This window comes from Marmota monax, unplaced genomic scaffold (genome assembly GCF_021218885.2).
Source record: "Marmota monax isolate L192 unplaced genomic scaffold, Marmota_monax_Labrador192_F-V1.1 WCK01_AAM20220418_F8-fsc00013, whole genome shotgun sequence".
Taxonomy (NCBI): Eukaryota; Metazoa; Chordata; class Mammalia; order Rodentia; family Sciuridae; genus Marmota; species Marmota monax.
The window spans coordinates 23575308-23594368 of NW_026692202.1; the positions used below are offsets into that span (position 1 = coordinate 23575308).

General features: G+C 34.3%; 1 protein-coding gene across 2 annotated transcripts in view; it reads left to right on the forward strand.

The window, feature by feature from the left end:
- The window catches only part of Cep162 (centrosomal protein 162), an 89569-nt gene that overhangs the window by 34865 nt on the left and 35643 nt on the right, over positions 1-19061 (forward strand). For both annotated transcript variants that reach the window (XM_046431970.2, XM_046431969.2), the window contains exons 13-20: positions 1091-1370; positions 2361-2619; positions 6790-6908; positions 7662-7889; positions 8401-8541; positions 10282-10394; positions 12190-12295; positions 17282-17408. In XM_046431970.2, coding sequence (XP_046287926.1) covers positions 1091-1370; positions 2361-2619; positions 6790-6908; positions 7662-7889; positions 8401-8541; positions 10282-10394; positions 12190-12295; positions 17282-17408 — 1373 coding nt within the window. The remainder of the gene's footprint in view (positions 1-1090; positions 1371-2360; positions 2620-6789; positions 6909-7661; positions 7890-8400; positions 8542-10281; positions 10395-12189; positions 12296-17281; positions 17409-19061) is intronic.

Genomic DNA, 19061 nt, shown 5'->3' on the forward strand with positions numbered 1-19061 from the left:
AGCTCTTCTTTATAAGCTGTTGTAGGTGACAGTTTAGCACGTGTTTTGTACTGTAAAACAGATCTTCAGACTCTGCTATCAGTTTCCTCCCACCCACAACCTGACCACTAAGCCACTGCATTGATCTCTTATCATCCTAGCATTTACATTTCCAAAGGCAAGAACTAGTGACAGGCACCATCTAGATGAAAAGTAGCAAGGAAGTATTATTTACTTAATACCCAACAAGAATGGAAAACAATCTTGATTAGGTTCTGCTGCTGTGAAGAAGGAAAGCACTATTACATATTCTGATGATTTCAACTACTTAAGTTTAGCAATTACTAGGAAGCCAGTCCATATTTGGGAAATTGGTAGCCTCTTAAACTTTTCTTGAATCTTATTTCATTAATTATAAAATTAAATGACTTAATTGACTATGATTATGATTAAATAATTTGAGAAAAACAATTCTCACTTTTTGGAGTCCCCATAGTTTTCTGGTATTTAACCAAATTTAGTACATTTCCATTTGAATTGTTTCATTTAAGTAGTTTAAAATACAGAAATGGTTTTAAAATCTAGTGATTTTTCTGTTCTGCTTTAAAAATTTCCATATTATGATTACATTTTATGCTTCTTAGTGTTTATACTGTCTTCTTGGCATAAATTATACTTACCTCTTTAGTTTCTTCCAGAAATGTGTAAATGTTTTTTCTGCTTCAAATGCATGCTGACTTAATAAAAAACTATGGACAAAAGGTTCATTACAAAAAGTTCATTTTTAAACTTATATTATGTTTTTCTTAAGCAAAAGCACAATCTCAGTCTTGTTTGATGTGGCCTTTCTTTAAAGTAGGTCTCAGTCACTTATATATTATACTGCATAGTACTCTGTTCTGCTGCATGAAAATGATCTGAAATTAAAAACAGTTATGTGATACTATATGAGTATCCTATGTTAACCAGAATTGTAAATAATATATTTAACATTTGTAACTTAATTTGGATAGTCAGCAACTTATAGTGTGTATATCTCTGTGTGTATAACTAATATTTGAGGAATTGTGTTACATGGAGTTTATTCTCTGTATCCTGTTTTTGTTTATAGTTCTAAGAAAGTGACTGATAGTAAAGAAGCAGAATATGTTAGCTCTTTACCCCTTAAGATGAATGCAAATATTATGTCTCAAGACCCAAGACACGTGAACCGATACTTTGACAAAAATGAGAACGTGATTTTACAAAAGATAACAAATGAAAGTATGAAAAATAGCTGTCCAGTGGTAACTGCTATGGAAGAACACATTGATAAAATGTACCTTGATATTTTGAAGAAAAAAATATCTGTTGATACTTCATTATTACCTCGGGATGACAAAACGAACAAAGTAAGTGCTTATAATCTAAACTGATTTGCTGTATTGAAAAATGAAGTTATGTGCTGGGGTTGTGGCTCAGTGGTAGAGCACTCGCCTAGCACATGCAAAGCCCTGGGTTCGATCCTCAGCACCACATAAAAACAAATAAACATATTGTGTACAACTAAAAAATAAATATTTTTTAAAAAATGAAGTTATGTAAAGCATATAAATACTAAAAATAAGTATAAGCTAGTGGGGTTGATTACATACTAACCCCCACAGAAAATTCTGAGTGAGGGTGATATTTATTACCACCACCTGCCATTTCCCCAATTCAAAAAACCATTATAATTATAATATTAGCTTTCTTAGCTATTCTTTATACTTTTGTATCTTGTTAGTACATATAGTCCAGAATTTGAATAGTTTAAGAAAATAAAGTTTATTCATCAGTATAGTGCTTATTGTTCAGTCTTTTCCATAGTTTGCACTTAGATATCTAAGTTGGCATTTTACAGGAGTTAAAGGAACTTACACCTCACTGTTCATTTGTCTCTTTTTTTATCTTTTCTGCTTTATAATTTTCATGGTCCAGATATTCTACATGTATTCTATTTATAATTTTGAATTGTGTATTATATATCATCTCATTCTTTTTGGAATAAGAGAGGGTATTAATACAATTTTTAAAGCATCTAAGAAAGTCTAGACAAAAGAAAAATAAGTTTTCAAATGTCATTTCAAAATATGTTCTTCTATTTTCATCTTGGTAATCGTGTCTTGCTTTCAGGCAAGCTAATCCGTTTTATTTATTTGCATTACTTCATTTTAATACTAACTTTGAACATATGCTTTAAATGCTTAAATTCTGATGAATTTTAGAGAACTTTACTAATTTGCTTTTTGCAAACTATATTATTTGATAATTACTATTATTTTGCCATCTGTTAAGTGTTCATTAACAACAGTAATTGAAGTTTATTTAGACACTAAAGAGTTTGTGTTCATTGTATACAGACTTTTAGATCTCAGTTCAGTTCTGGAGAAGGGACTGTAACTGGTAAACAAGTGCCATACAAGAAGGCCAGAAGTGCACCTCCTTTGCTTAAAAGAAAACCCCAGAGTGGATTATATGCATCCGTTAGGAGCTCAGGCTGTGGCAAACCCAGTTCACCACTCAAGATGTTTTCTACCTTTGAAAAGAAAACTTCAAAGGACATTGGGAGAGGCAAGAATTTGAGATCCATTTCCACCTCAAGTCAAGCTAGGAAAAAAGGTAATAGTGTATTCTTTTCAAAATAGAATTCTGTGCCTATGGTATATTATTTTACTTTCCTTGTTTCTTATGGGAGAAATACTGTTAAAGATCTACATTGCTTTTCTGGAAGATGTGATGTACAGGAAATTACAGGACTTTACCCAGGTTAGTGGCAGTGACGGTGATAGATAAGGATATACTTAGAAGGCAGAGCCAGTAATCTGAAGAACTACTTTTGGGTTGTTAAAGTTTTAGGCCCAAGCAACTGGTATAATGGAGTTACTATCTGGAATGAGGAAAGCTATAGTAAAGTAGATTTGTGGCCAAAAAAAGACCAGGAGTTTTGGCTTTTGAAATGATAAATTTTGAGATGTATATTTGACATGCAAGCAGAGATAAGGAAGTAGATATAAAAGTCTGGAGTTCACGAGTGAAGTATGGACTGTAGGTATTATTTGGGAGTTGTCAAAAAAAATAATAGAGATGGTTTTTTAAGTCAAGAAACTCACTGTGAGAATACCAGAGATAACTAAAAAGAAAAAAGCAAACCAAGGCCAGAGGCATAGGCATGCTAAACTTAATAGATCAGGAAGAAGAGTAAGAACCTGCAAAGGAGACTGTGGGGTTGGAGACCTGACAACATGGAAAATCCTGAAAACCAAGTGAAGAAAGTGTATTAAGATAAGAAGGCTTCTTCTCTGTCATTTGCTGCCAACAGGTAAAGAAAGGTGAGGACTCAGAATTGGTCTTTGATTTTAGTAAGGAGCTGGTCCTCAGTACAGTAGAAGAGCAGTTTCAGTGGGGAGGTTACTATGAAAGATAAATTGAATAGCAGTAGGAGGGAATAGGGAGAGTAGAGTTAATGCTTCAAGTCAAAGAGCACCCCGGAGGAAAGTTGCTATAAAAGGCAGTCCAAAAAATGGGAGAGTAGGTGATTTGGGAGGTGTGATCAAGAGATGTTTTTTGTTTTGCTTTGCTTTGTTCTTAATGGGAGAAATGATAGTATGTTTGTATCCTATTAAGAAAGATAAAGTAGAAAGGAAAGAATTGTAGAGAGGTAGTAGAGAGAGGGAATAATTGCCAGGGCAGTATCCTTGAGTAGAAGAATTCTAATGGTGCATGTGAAAGGATTGGCATTAGATAGGAACCTGTGTAGTTCCTACCTTCTGGGAACTGTGGAAGCAGACAGGGAGGGAGAATATATGCTGGTAAGTGGATCTGTGTGGTTAAGAGAATGTAGATGTTTTCTTCTGATTGCTCCAGTTTTCTCTGAGAAATAGAAAATGTCAGTAGATGAAGTGAAGATGGGAAAGAGGAATTGGATGTTGTAGGAGCAAAAAAGATAAAGTAATTGCCCAATAGACTGCTAAGACAGATTAGGAAGTGGTTGTCTTAAAGGTGATACAGAGACTTGGACTATATCAATGGGAGTGAGTACTGATTGGACAGAAGTTGAAGAAATAAAAAGCTAAGGCACTGAAAGGATCACCAATTACTATATTGACATCCCTAAGACAGAAGTAATATCACAGTGAGTGGAAAAGAAACAAGGGGAATGATAGATGAATGCAACAATACTTTATGAGTAAAGTTAAGTAATGAACTTATTTTTCCATATTTCAAAGTTTTACAGTGCATACCAAAATAAAAATAAATACATTAAGTATAATGGTGGACCGTGACTGGTATTATACTTAAATATTTTTAATGAGAAAAAGTACTTTTTAAAATAATTATAGTTTATTGAAGAATTGCCTACAGCACTTGGTTAATTTTACACAGAAGTTTTATTCTTTTGGAATAGTTGTTGTCACAGGTGAGTTCTCCAGGAAGCAGACTCAGAGATTAATATTCCAAAAGATAGAAATTGCAGTTGGAATCAACATCATTTAAAATGAAAAAGAAGCCTAATTAATGGGGCTTAACCAAATAAAAGGGTTCTCATTTTCATGTAACAGAGAGTACAGAGATAGGCAGTTCAGAGCTAGTACAGCTGTATAGGAAACCAGATCCTTTTTTTCCTATTAGAAAATCCATAGTATAGAACCTGTCTTCATTCTCACAAAATGGTAGTTTAGCCTTCAGGCCCTGTCCATGAAGTAGAATGAAAAAATAGATGGCAGTCAAATTGTCAGCTTCTTAATTGGGAAAATAATCACTTTCCTGAAAGCCCCACGTAGGAAACTTCTGCTCCCATCTATTGGCCAGAACTTTGATCTTGTGGCCACCCTCAGTTGCATAGAGTTTAAGGAGTCATATATGTTTAACTGAACACACTACTGCCTAGGACTAAAACTGGTCTCTATTAATAGGAAGGAAGAAGAGATCAGCAACTAGCAGTAACTGCCATATGGTTGTTTCTCTTTTTATTCTGTATTTCTTTGACTCTTAACTCCTGTGTCTTTATTTTTAGATTAATTTTTATTTTCATGAAAGGAAAACTTTCCCATTTAAAATTCAAAAGTGTAAGAAAGTAAAAAGGAAGAAGCAATAATTTAGAATTTCTCAGAAACACTGGTGTCATGCCAGGTGAATGTGATTCCAGACTTCTCACTCTGATATCGTAAAAGAAGTGTGAATGAGCAAATGGAAGGAAGGGGACAGGTAGACATGGATAAATGGACAAAACATTTTATAAGAATTAAAGATATCACACTTTACACATTCTCTTTAAATGGTATATTAGACTTATTTATACTTAAATCTGTAAGAAGCACGGCATGGTGGCACATGCCTGTGATCCCAGCAACTCGGGAGGCTGAGGCAGGAGGATTGAACGTTTAAGGATAGCCTCAGGAACTTAGCAAAATCTTGTCTCAAAATTAAGAAGGGTTGGAGATGTGGCTCAAGTGGTAGCGCACTCACCTGGCATGCGTGAGGAACTCGGTTCGATCCTGAACACCACATAAAGATATTGTGTCCACCTAGAACTTAAAAAAAAAAATAATAATAATAATGTCTGGGAATACAGCTTAGTAGTGCCCCTGGGTTCAGTTTCTAGTAAATCAGTCAATCAAAGGTGAGCTTCTCAGCCACTGAATATAGATATTGATGTAGTTAACCCACCTAACCCACCTACCTACCTTGTCTATCTAAATTACAGTATACCTGCTGTTCTAAACTCACATTTTTTTATTTACTAAAATGAGATATTTTCATAGCCACATCTCACTGGGAACATCCCTATTTGACTTCCAAGCCCTCTGATTCATTTTCAAACCTCCAATATTAATGGCATCCAGGTTGTCCCTTTGATGTAAAAAGACTGGCAGACTACAGGTGTGAACACAACAACCTCTTCATAGCTACCTGGTCTGATATGAAGCACATGTATAATAATTTAATGAAAAAGTAAGCTGTACATTTAAAATATTAGCATCTTGAAGAAATTCTTATAAATTCTGAGTTTTTCATTTACCTCTAAGGCAATCAGATAATGTTTATTGAGTGTTCAGGATCTGTAATACTTGAATATGGGCTTTAAGATCCTGTCTAAGTATTTCCCCTAAATGTTGTTAATTATTAGCTGAGTGATATATTGGCCTTAGAATTATTTCTGCTCTTTAGGCTTTCATAAGTTAACTTGAAGGCAAATATTGAATCAGAATATACATTAATCACTTTTTCTGATTTGATATGTTACTATGATATTATAGCAGTGTTATTAACTTTTTAAAATCAGATTTAGGTTAACTGTTGTAAAGTCCTCCATGTAGTTTGTTTTATTGATAATGTAATATCTTGTTATATATTGTTTCTAAAAGGCACAATTAATTTGAACTAAAATTCTTAATGTTATCAGGTGTTTTATGCTCTTGGATTCATCATTTAGAAATTATTACTCCTTATTGTACATATTTAAAAGAATAACTTATTTAAAAGTAATAAAGCATGAAGTTATCCCAGTTCAGTCTCCTCACATTTATTTAGCTCCATTTGCTATGTGATATGTTCTGGGCCATTTAGCCATCTGTGTCACATTGAGAAGAATGTTTATTAAGGGTGTCAGTTCTTTTGAGCACAATTATCAGTGAACACAGCTGTGTTGCCCTGTTGTTCATCAGCCTGTTTGGAGATTCTCCATTTATCTTAGTGTTTCTACTGTTTTCATATTTATTGTTACATAATTGCTGAATGCACATCAACTTTACATTTGTGGCATTTTCATCCATTGTTTGCAATATTTAGATATCTTATCTGGAACAAAACTTATCAAGCCTGCAAATTTGAATAAACTGACTCCCAAAAATGAAGATTGCAAGTCTGAAGATCATACAGCAGCTGATTCTTATGTTCAGCTTCAGACTGTAGGTATTAAATTTCACATTGAATTTATAACTTTTTCATTCTAAAATCATTTCAAAACTAAATTGAATTCTAGATAGGGAAGAGGGGTGGGAGGGAAAAGGAGGGGGCAGGGGATTAGCAAGGATGGGGGGAATGTGATGGACATCATTATCCAAAGTACATGTATGAAGACATGAATTGGGTGTCATACTTTATATACAAACAAAGATATGAAAAATTGTGGTATATATGTGTAGTAAGAATTGTAATGCAAAAAAGTACATGTATAAAGACATGAATTGGCGTGAACATACTTTATATACAAAGATATTAAACATATACAGCATAATTTTTCATAAGAATTGTAATGCATTCTGCTGTTGTGTATTTTAAAAAATCAATTAAAAAACGACTAATTACAGTATAATAAGCATTTATACAAATGAGGGATCAAATAAGTATGCACAAGGGAAATTAAATAAATAAATAACAATGTGTATTAGTGCATGCTATATACATATATGGAAATACCACATTGAATCCATTATATATGATTAATGTGCTAATATATAAAAATAACAATATTAATGTGAAATTTCTTTTCCTTCAAGACTGATATTCTAAGCCCTCTTGATGCTATTCTATGTAACAGAGCATTATTAGTACTGTTATTTTTATTCTTTGTGTCTTTGTTTTTTTTTTTTTTTACAAGTACCAGTGTTTGAATTTTGTATGTAAAACCATTATAATGAAGTAATGTTTTTCCTTAAAAGGATTCTTCAGGATACTGTGGTGAAAACAAGGAGAAAGAATCATTCATGTTTAAAAGAGTTCAGGAAGCAGAGGAGAAATGGAGGGGAGCACAGGCCCTAATTGAGCAAATTAAAGTCACATTCTCAGAAAAAGAAAAAGAACTAGAAAGTAAGTTGGAAGAACAAAAAAGAGAGCAAGAAAAAGAGATACTCAAATTGAATCAAGAAAATTATATTCTTCAAGCCAAGGTACTAACACATTGTTTTATTTTTATTTATTAAAAAAGAAAAACCCTGTACTCCTTGCTAAACACACTATCATCCTTGATTTGGGCTCTGTTAAATTGTTGTGTTTGCTATAGAAGATATGGAAATGGTGCCAGAGTGTACTTCCTTACAAGAGTGTAAATTGAACCACAGCAGGGAGGGGTCTAAATTTTAATTGACTTTCTTCTGTTAGCAGTCCTTTTTAAAACAAATCTGTTAGTTCATTGTGACCCTCAGAGAAATCTTAAGTTTCAAGAAGGTATATGGAAGTTCTCGATTCTGAGAATTTCTCTAACATTTCTGATCCTTCACTTACCAGAGACATCAGCACAAAACATCACTGATGATTTAACTATAGTTATATTACATTCCAGAGTGGTCAGTATTCTACAACAGTTTAGGTCTAAGCACTTGGTGTTTTCTATTATTCTTCTTAACTTCTCGCTGCATCATTTCCCTTCCCAAATAAAACAATTTCTGCATTTTCTCAAAGTTAAGTGGCTTTGAAGAAACAAACAGAAAACAAAGATGGTTACATTTTGGAGACATAACTGATCCTGTCACTGGAGAAAAATTGAAGCAAATCCAAAAAGAAATACAAGAACAAGAGACACTTCTTCAAGGATATCAACAGGTATGGCAATTCTTTAGGATATGGCAGATTTGCTTTTAATCCTTACATTATAAAAGTGAGGCATATTAAAATATTTCTGTGCCCATGTAATAATTAGACTATTTAGTTATTTCTGACTAAAGTGGCAGAATTAGTGGCTAAGCACATAGGTTCTAGATTCAAAGTGCCTGGTTTTGAGTTTTAGTTCTGCCACTAAGAGTACACACATGGGAAAATCCCCTTACCTCTCTAAGCTGGTTTCTTTATTGGTGAAAGAGGGATAACAGTAATAGTACTCCCTCATAAGGTAATGGTAAAATCAAATAAGACAGTATAATTTAGCTTCTAGTAGGTACACTTTTAGCCTGGCGTAGAGTAATCAATTACTTGTCTTAATAGCCATGTTCCTTAGAAACTATCATATTTTTCTTTAGTTTTCAATAATGCTTCATTGTAAAAATATTGGCTAGTTTGCTCTTATATTCAGAAATATGAATCTGAAATCAGTTGGTAAGGCCCTGAAGGTAACAGTTTTTTTGGTTTACTGTGAGAAGACCTGTTTACAAAGGCACATGTCTGTGATGTGTAATGGAATCTTGGTAATGCTGCCCTAATAGATAAGGAAGGCTGAGTGATCTCTAGCATGAACTGTATCCTCCTTCCCTGTCTCCCATCCACTTTTTCCCTATTCCTCTCCACATCTCCTCATCATTTATTACATTTGTCTCCTTTGATGCCTAGCATATGAGCACTGAACCACGCATTATCACACAGATTCTAACAAAAACTTTGCTACACCTATGATTCACTCTAAATAGATTTTATCAAACACACTGCATCTGTGAGTGAAAACTGTTCAGATTCTTTATCTGCCCTCTAATCTTGCCATATAAAGCAGGAATTTATAATATTTCACGAGACCCAAAGGATGTCAACCATCTCTCCCATGAAGATGATACCCTCCAAGTGCCCAGATAATATTGTATCATTAATTATGTACATATGTAAGTGCCATCTTCCAGGCACTATTCTAAGACAGAGATAGTCCATAATTTTCACTGAATCTTCAAAATCCCTTAGTTTTTATCACATTGTTAATTTTAAAGAGATTGGTAAGTTAGAGAATTTAAATGCCAATTGGAACTTTTTCTTCTCCCTCTGATCTCAGCTGGTTTGAGTCATTCTTTAGCTCAAACACCAATGTTAAATGGGTCTGTTCTTTGCTCTGCCTTGTCCTGACAACTTTCAGAAACACTAGGTCTTTAACTCTTATCAGTTTCAGATATAGGAATGAATACCCATTATGGATACATCCCACTGTCTGATTATCTCACTGCTGGAAGCTAGCCTTCCAGAGTCTTCCAGGATTGATCCCCCTACCCCACCCCCGGCTTTCAGGACAGAAACAATAGGATACAGTGTCCCACTGGGCCTTCCTTCCCTGGCCAACACAGTTGGGATGTTATGATACCTTCAGAGACCCTCTCACTTACCCCTTGAAATTCAGTGTGTTATAAAGATACTGAGCTCTTAAGCTTTATGAAATTTCACAGCTTTTCAGCCAAGCATTTTAAACATTTTGGAAATAATTGTTTTTAGACACAAAGTCTTCTTCTAAGACAATGTAAAATATTTGAAAAAGATTTTACATACTCAAAGAAATTTAAAAGATAAAAATATTTAAAAGATTTATCTATTACAAGTATATTATATAAGTACTACTGACTTTTAACTAAAATGCAATTTTCTGTTTTTCAAAAGGAAAATGAACGTTTATATAATCAAGTGAAAGATCTCCAAGACCAAAACAAGAAAAATGAAGAGCGAATGTTTAAGGAAAACCAGAGTTTATTCAGTGAGTTAGCCTCCTTAAAGTAAGTCCTTTTAAAATTCTTACAATCAGATATACTCGTTGTAAGCATTAGTATGTTAATAATATACTAGTTTTTACTTAGAAATAATATTTACTTATTTTCACATTTATTTTTATTTAAACACTGATGTCCAGTTTAGTAATTTTTGCATATTGGATGACTAGTACATATTTTAGTACTATTTCAACATATTCATACTTGAGTATGACATCATTTTCAGAAAATTGAAGATAGTGTTTCTCTTGATCAGTCATTAAGCCTGAGATGCAAGTCCACAAGATCACTTCAGTCTTAAATCAGGCTCTGTAGAAACAGAACCTAAGATGGAGATCATTGTGAAGGTGATGTGCTGTGGAGTAACTTATCCTCAAGAAAAGGGGAACAAGAGAGACAAGTTGGGAAAGGGAGAGAGAAAGTAGGTAAGAATATGATTTCTACTGGATGGAGCCTGGCTTCATTCTATTTCCTCCAGGAAGCTCTGGAGAATAGATTGTACCAGAGGGCATCCTCAGGCACTTACTAGGTGACCCTGGGAAGGAGTAGGAGATATCCACTGAGCTAGGGATTACCATTTGGTTGAGGGCATTTCTCCAGAGGAGGAGACACCTGTGAGTTGATATCAGTGAACACTTACCACAGAAGGCAATAGAGTACCAGCACCTCCCTACTCATATTTCTGATTATAAGCTCTTTTGAATGTTACTACTTCCAGCTTTAAAATATTAAGTAAAAATGCTGAACCCACAAATATGGAAAAGCTAAGATGCTGTCTTCTTTTTGCAAATGATTAGTATTTGTACACTATTATATATAAACACTAAATCACTCAGACAGGACTATTATTAGGAAAAATTTCTTTGATCATAAATATTATAAGTTGACTATGTTTATTCATAGTCTTCTTCCATTATGGTGGTTGTTAGATGAGCCTAGGGCAAAAAAGGCATGGCTGCCATTAGCTCATATTGGTCTTTCATGTAAAGTCAAAGAAGGCACACCCCATAGCAGACAAAACTAGCAGCCACATGGGTTGCAAAACAGGACACCTTTGTGTAAATTTAAAAAATTAAAAATGCCCATTTTTTCTGGGTAGTATAACCAAAGCCAAGTATGATGATTAGCACAGTTCTAATACATGAAAGCAGTTATATTTGTTTTCTTTCTAGATGTTTCCATAACGAGTTTTAAATTGTCACATCTTACACTACCTGGCTTGTAAAAAGAACTATTGTAGGATGCCAAAGCTAAGCTCTAAGTGAACTTTCATGATGAAATAGTTTCTTTAGTGTACTAGAGCTTGGTGGTCTTATATAAATTTTTAAACTCTTTATATAATGTATCTAGAAAAACAGAAAAATTGAATCTGAGGTCTAAATAGTAATGTTTGGTTTTTTTGGTTTCCATGAATAAAATTGGCAATTTTTGTTCCACAGAAAGGAGTGTAGAACAGTGGGACAAAGAGTATCTTAACACCAAAGAAAATTAACAGCCAGCACATTTTTTTTTTGCACCACTGATTTTTTTTTTCCTCTGAAAATTGGGAGAAAATATTTTTGTATTACAAATAAACCAATAATTTTAGGATTTCAATTATTTTAGATGAAATTAAGCATTTCCCTTAAAGTATACTTCTGTTTTTATAGGTTAGTATTTTAACCTTTAAATTAAATGAAATTTTTATCTTCAGTGATTTGTAAATTCCAATATTGGTTAGTATTTAATTTTTAGAGTATAATATTTTGTATTTAAAGGAGTACCTTATAAAAAAGAGATCTCTTTTTTAAAAATAAATTAGAGAACAGATACACAGAAGTCGATTCCTGTCTCATGCAGTTGAAGATTCAGAACCCACCAGAAACCAGAGTTTTACAGATCTATTAGCAGAACTACGGGTGGAACAGGTAAGTTGCATAAGGATTTTAACTATTAGTGACAGTAAAGATCATTATAAGAATCCCTACATGTGTCAAAAAAAACCCTGTTTTTATAATACTTAGATGAGTAAGGTATTTGTTTAAATTTTTCACTACTGTAAGCATAAGAAAACTTAGAGGAGGAAAAGTTTATTTGGAGCTCACAGTTTCAGAGGTCTCAGTCCATAGATGGCCATCTCCATAGCTGTGTGCGTCAGATGTAGCAGAACATCGTGGTGGAAGATGTAGCAGAGGAAAGCCGCTCAGGACATGACAACCAGGAGGCAAAGAGTTCCTCACCAGGGAAAACATATATACCCCAAAGTCATGACCCATTTCCTCCTGCTACATCCTATCTGCCCAGTTAATCCCTATTGGATTAATACACTCGTTAAAACAACTCTCATAACTCTGTCATTTCACCTGCAGACTTTCTTGCATTGTCTCACTTGGGGACACCTTATGTATAAACCATAAGACAGTTTTTAAATTTATGCCATTTTAAAATTCAGAGACTAGGAATGTAGCTCAGCACTTGCCTACCAGGCATGAGGCCTTTATTCTATCCCCAGTACCGGAAAGAAATAAAATAAAAATTAAGAGCAAATATTTGATTAGCATTTAGTTTACATGTAACCTTAACTTTAGCGCAATCAACATAATACTGTATGTTTAGATAGGATCTTCTTTCATCAGGTGTTTATGACATGAAACTATATCAAAACTAGTTCTGTTTTAAACAGAAGTATTGTATACTTACATGCTTTATGTGTCCCCAGGAACTATATGCTTATAGCACCCAATCATTTTTAACAAAGCCACTCTGCCACATTTTTCAAACATCCTGCGTAGAGTTACTTCTCCCCTCCCCTCCCATAAAAAGGCACAGCACTAAACTGAAAAAACCTTTTCAATCTGTTCGAATGATTATGTAAATAGAAAAATTTAAATTATGTACTAGTTTTTAGTAAGAAATTTATTGTACAATTAGGTCACTTAGAAATCTAAATGTAACATAATTTAATAATTGATGTTTAACAGATTTTTGTAGCATGTAAAATGCACCTTCATACATGAATTCATGAGGGAACTTCAGAAGCATATGTGCATGCATGTATAGAATGATTAGGCACATTGGTGTAAAGAATAAATGACTGAAAAAAAAATAAATGACTGGATACCTACTACCCTTTATTAGTGAGCCTCAAAAATTTATCAAGTTAAAACAAATTAGTTTTGCCATACTTTAGATGAAAGGTTGGAAGAATATACTATAATATAGTACAGTCTTCATTCAAAAATTGTTGTTTAGGAACATTTTTATGACAAATTAAAAAGATTGAATTTCCACCAAAATACCCAAAAAAAGTACTGGATAAAATATAGTAAATAACACAAAAGTAAGGAAAATCTCTAGGGGGCCAAAAAATAAAGAGGAGTAAAAACCTGGCAGTAAAAGTATTTGCTCTTCAGGTCTCCGGTTCAGTAACCACAAGGCCTAAACTTTGTTGTTTTTTTTTTTTTATGCTAAGGATTGAACCCAGGGTTTCTTAACCACTGAGCCATATTCTCAGCCCTTTTTTTTAATATATTTTATGTAGAGACAGTGTCTTGCTGAGTTGCTTAGGGCCTCACTAAATTGCTGAGGCTGATTTTGAACTTGCCATCTTCCTGCCTCAGCCTCCCCAATCTCTGGGATTACAGGTGTGCACCACTGCACTGTCAAGGCCTGAACTTTAACAGCTAAGTATTGTCATGCTAAACAACACAGAGAAAGATTCCTTAATAAAGAATTAAGTTTATTTGGAACATGCAGAGCATTGCAATGGAAATATATTCATAGTAAACTATGACTACTCAAAGAGGTTGAGGAAAGGGGAAGTTTTTATTGATTGATTGGGGTACTGGGGATTGAACCCAGGGAAGGAGTAGTTTTGAAATTCAAAGAGGAGAAATCCAAGTAACTTACTTGGATTTAAAGTTCATTGGTCTTGGAGACCTGAGGCATGAGCTCATTAGTGGAGATGCTGTTGCTGGGCAATTATCTCCTGTGGAAAGTACCTTATCTGAATTTCTGCAGTCTTAAAGAATACTACAGTTAAACTTTGTTACATAATTATGTGATATATGTGAGGCTTGCACAGGCATGGCTACACATAGAAGATGAAGGAATTTCTAATGGTTGTTTTTGATTTTTTGCAAAAGTCCTTGTCTCAGACATGAGCCCTTACCCCTTTATTTATTTCCCGACACTACTTTTGTCTGGGCCTGACAAGAACAATTTCATCTTGGTATCAGCAACTTTCACAATATACTCAGGATATCTTAAAAGGTGTATTAAGAATTGTAATGCAAAAATAAATAATAATTTTTTAAGAATTTTTTTAAAAAGGACCACATCTTTAAGCAAAATAGTGGAGTTAGAAAAAATTCCAATCAATCTACCTGTGTATCTAATCACTCTGTATATACATACATTACTTAGAGACTGAGATGCCAAGAAAATTTTTCTGTCTCCACTTCTCATGAAGAACTTATAAGCTAATGGAGAAGATAGGCATTAAGTACACAAATAATTACAGATAGAAATTAGTGCTTTGAAGAAAATTAAAACAATAATGAGAAGCAAGGTAGAGGTAAGGCAGCCTTTAATAATGGGGACAAGGAAGCTCTCTGAAAAAGATGTGAGTTGAGAGCTTAAGAAAAGCAGCAGCCAATGATGCTGAGGTGGAGTCTTTAGATGGTGTCTTTAGCCAGGTATAAGAGTAAATGAAAAAGCCCCGAGTTAGGAATGTGTTACCTTTCTGGGAAGCAGAAATGGGTGGGAAAATATGAGCCGTGGAAGATTAAGTCAGACAAAGACCTCTGAATGTCTGCATAATGAGTTAAAGGAGAAGGAAAGTAGTACTACCTACCTATGGCCCACAAGATTAACTTGAGGCATTCAGGTTTTCTTGAAGGTGGGCAGTTTCCATCCCTGGATATATGCAGGCCCAGAGTGGACACCCATTTAAGCATTGATTGCCAGACTTAAACTCGAAACGTTTAAAGATCCTTTGGATTCTAGCATTATGTAATTCTATCAAGTAAGAACTCCTAGAGAACATTTCTAAATTAAACTAATTAAACAAGGCATTTGCAAAAAGATACCCAAATATTCAAAAACTCAATTATCAGTGCTCCTGAAAAGACATCCATAGACAATTAAAATGATAGTTAAATCTGTAAGGTAGCTATAAAAAAAGATTATACAATGTTTTATGAATACACTCATTTTATTTGCAAGATTTTTAAAGTGGTACTAATTTAAAATTTGTTATTTTTCTACCAAGTATACTGCCATGAGTCCCAAGAGTTTATTGTTTTTTTTTGTTGTTGTTGTTGTTGTTTTAGCAGTTGTGGATTTGGTTCATTAAACATTTATTGACTACATGCCATGTGCTTAGTACCATAAAGTAAACAGTAGCAATTAATCTCCATTGAGCTTTTAGCCTAGTAAAGAGAAGGGGCATGTACACAAATCAATATTACATGAAATAAAAAGTAATACATGCCACGTTAAAAGTATAAAAGTTTGTGGAAGCACAGAAGAGGGTATTACCACTAGTCATTTAGCTGAATTTGAGCTAAGTTTTGAAGGGTAAATATGATTTTTGTCAAGCAAAGCAATGGGGCATGGCACTTTGAGTATTGAGAGGAATACAGGACATTGAGAATCCATTTAGCTTTTTTAAAGTCTCAGGCATTTTTTATGCATTTATCATGCAAAGAGTAGCAAAATAAAATTCTGCTTTTGGATAAATAGCTAATGTGTCAGAAAGTAATGAGTGCTATGTGAAGAAAATGAAACACTGTACCTGGGGGCCCAGGATAAGGCTTGCTGTTTCATAGAGGATGGTCAGAGTAAGCCTTCCTGGGGCTTCATTTAGGCCAAAATTCCAATAAAATGAAGAGCAAGCTACCTGGCTATCCAGGGAGAAAATGCTGTAGGCAAAAGAGGCAGTAAGTACAAACTCCTTGAGGTAGGAGAGTTCTGGGGGTATTCAAAGAACACCAATGAGGTCTCTGTGTCTAGAATGGAAAAGGAGAGAAAATATTTGGTCAGTCATGGTTAAGGCTGGATTATGTGACTGAAAGTCATGCTAAAAACTTTGGGTTAATCCCAAGAAGAACCACCTGAGTGTTTTAGGGCTATGATATTAACTGTGTTAGCTTTTCCTCACTGTGATCAAAATACCTGATAAGTAAAATTTAGGGGAGGAAAAGTTTATTCTGGCTCATAATTTCAGAGGGTTAGTTTATGATCATCCAGCTCCATTGCTCTGGGCCTGAGGTGAGGCAAAACATGACAAGCTTGGTGGAGGAAGGCTGCTTGGATCATGGTAGCCAGGAAGCAGAGAGAAAGGGGAAGTACAGGAAAGCACACTACCAGTGATCTACCTCCTGCAGCTGCACCTCCCCTGCCTACAGTTTCCACCCAGTTAGTTCATTCAAACTAGGATGGACTGATTAGGTTACAGTTCTCATAATCTAATTATTTCACCTCTGAATATTCCTGCTTTTAGGGGACCCCTCATATCCAAACCATAATGTGAACTGACTGCAACAATTCTGCCAACTACTTTGAGGAACATAAACTATAGTGGCTCAGGGTAGAAGAAGCAGACTAGATAGGAGGTTATTGCAACAATCCAGCAAGAGATGAGCAATTCAGGCAAATGAGCATCAATATGGCTAGTAATTAGAACAATAGATTGGACGATCTTTAATACTATGCTGAGAAGATTAGAGCTAATTTTAATAGGCTGTGGGAAGCTACTCATGATTCAGGGTGGGGCAGGTGATAGTAATAAAATCAGAACTAAAATTTAGAAAAAATTTAACAGCACTATTTTTGATGGATTGATTGCAAAATCTATACAAAAATCTGTTGTGTTTGAAAGTAATTTACTTTTGTGTTTCTCTGTTATCAAGAAAGAAAAATACGGTTTATTAGAAGACATCAAAAGATTGAAGCAAGACAAACAAGGTCTTGAAGTAGACTTAGAAAAAATGAAGAAAGAGCGGGACCAAGCCAAAGATCAGATTGCTTATGCCACTGGTAAAACACTGAGTTGAAACAGTTTAGAGCAATTATGAGTATAAATGTAATCTTTAAGTAGTATAAATTTAATTATCACTGGACATGAATCTGAGAGGTCCCTCTAAGGGGCCAGTGGAACTTCAACTTGAGCCAGGAGGGTTCTTGATTTATGCCAACTGGAAAGAATTTCAAGATGCATCAAAACAAGGCACAAGCAAAGATTTATTAAAGGACAACAAAGCAAAGGTATACACATCCCAAAGGCAGGATGCAGATACCCCTCATCTCTCCAAGAAAAGACAAAGTGATGCACCCAGAGTAGAGCTCTCTGACTATGTATAGGATTTTCCTGGGAAGAAATGTGGAGGTTCCCAGGCAAACTTGTGAAAAATCAAACCCTATGTCAATCATTTGATATTTGCAGTTCAGAATATATCTTCTTGGTTAAGTAGTCTAGCTATAAATTGATCGTGGGTACATTGAATCTTAGGTCTTTGAATCTGCTGACAAGTGATTGTTTTTGTCCTAAATGATCTAGTACAAGCATACACTGGAGATTTTGTTCATCTAACTGAAGAGACAGCATGGCCAGTCATGGTATAGATCTGGGTCTCCATCTAATAAGAGTTTTATCTTTTTCCCAAAGAGCCCTCCTATCTCAGAATGATACAATTAAGACTATTCCTTGACGTATATTGTAATTTCAGAAACATGTTTAAAGGTACTACACTTTTTAGCAAGTTTTTAATCAGCTTTAACAGGAATAGTTACAAAAATCAAAGAATCAAGATTTTGAATTCATAAACTTTTATAGTTAGTTGTTTACATGTCTGTCATTTCAGTGGGACCAAATTTCCCAGTGGCAGGATCTGTCTTTTTTTATCCCTGGGTTTGAAACATTATATGGTCTTCAGTATTTGCCAAATGAACACATAATACTGCACTGTATTTTATAGAGAATGCCAGTCTCCACTGTCAAAAGGGAGTATAAGATAAGAATGCAGATAACTTTAAGAAAAAAATTATGAAAAAAAGTTACAAATAAACAAGAGGAAATGGAGTGCTAAATAAAATTTTCAGAGAAGAGTGTCATTTGAGCTGGACTTTCACAGATATTAAGATTGGAAAGTGAGGGAAGCTGCTTAAGTGTGTACCCTGAGCACACTGTTAAGTGCACCTGTGGATGGGAGCTTAGGCTAGCAGAACACATGGCTGGAAAAATCAGAAGAACTCTTGTTTGCCAAAGTAAGGATCTTTCCTCTACAGGGTCATTAGCTTCAGTGTAAGGTATGCACAAAGAAATCCATTCTTACCTGTTTGTAAGAAAATGACATTTGCTTTCCTCCTCTGTAGAATAGAATAATGATAATGAGTTTAAAAAATTTTTTTAAATGTTTTAAAACTTTTTTCTTGAAGTTTATTGTGGTAAATAAATTAATACATGCTAAGCACTCAGGAACATTTGCCAGTGTTCTTTTTAAATATAATTGTAGGCATTCTTCATTTTTATCTCTTTAATCAACCTTTAGTTTTCCATGAAAACAACTTTACTTTTATTTAAAAAAAAAAAAAAGTCAGTGGAGAAAAAAATAGGTTTTTTTTCAAAATTTCCATATCAACAACTTTGAGATTGAAGATTTGGATTATAAATACAGTTTCTTGTCTCCCATA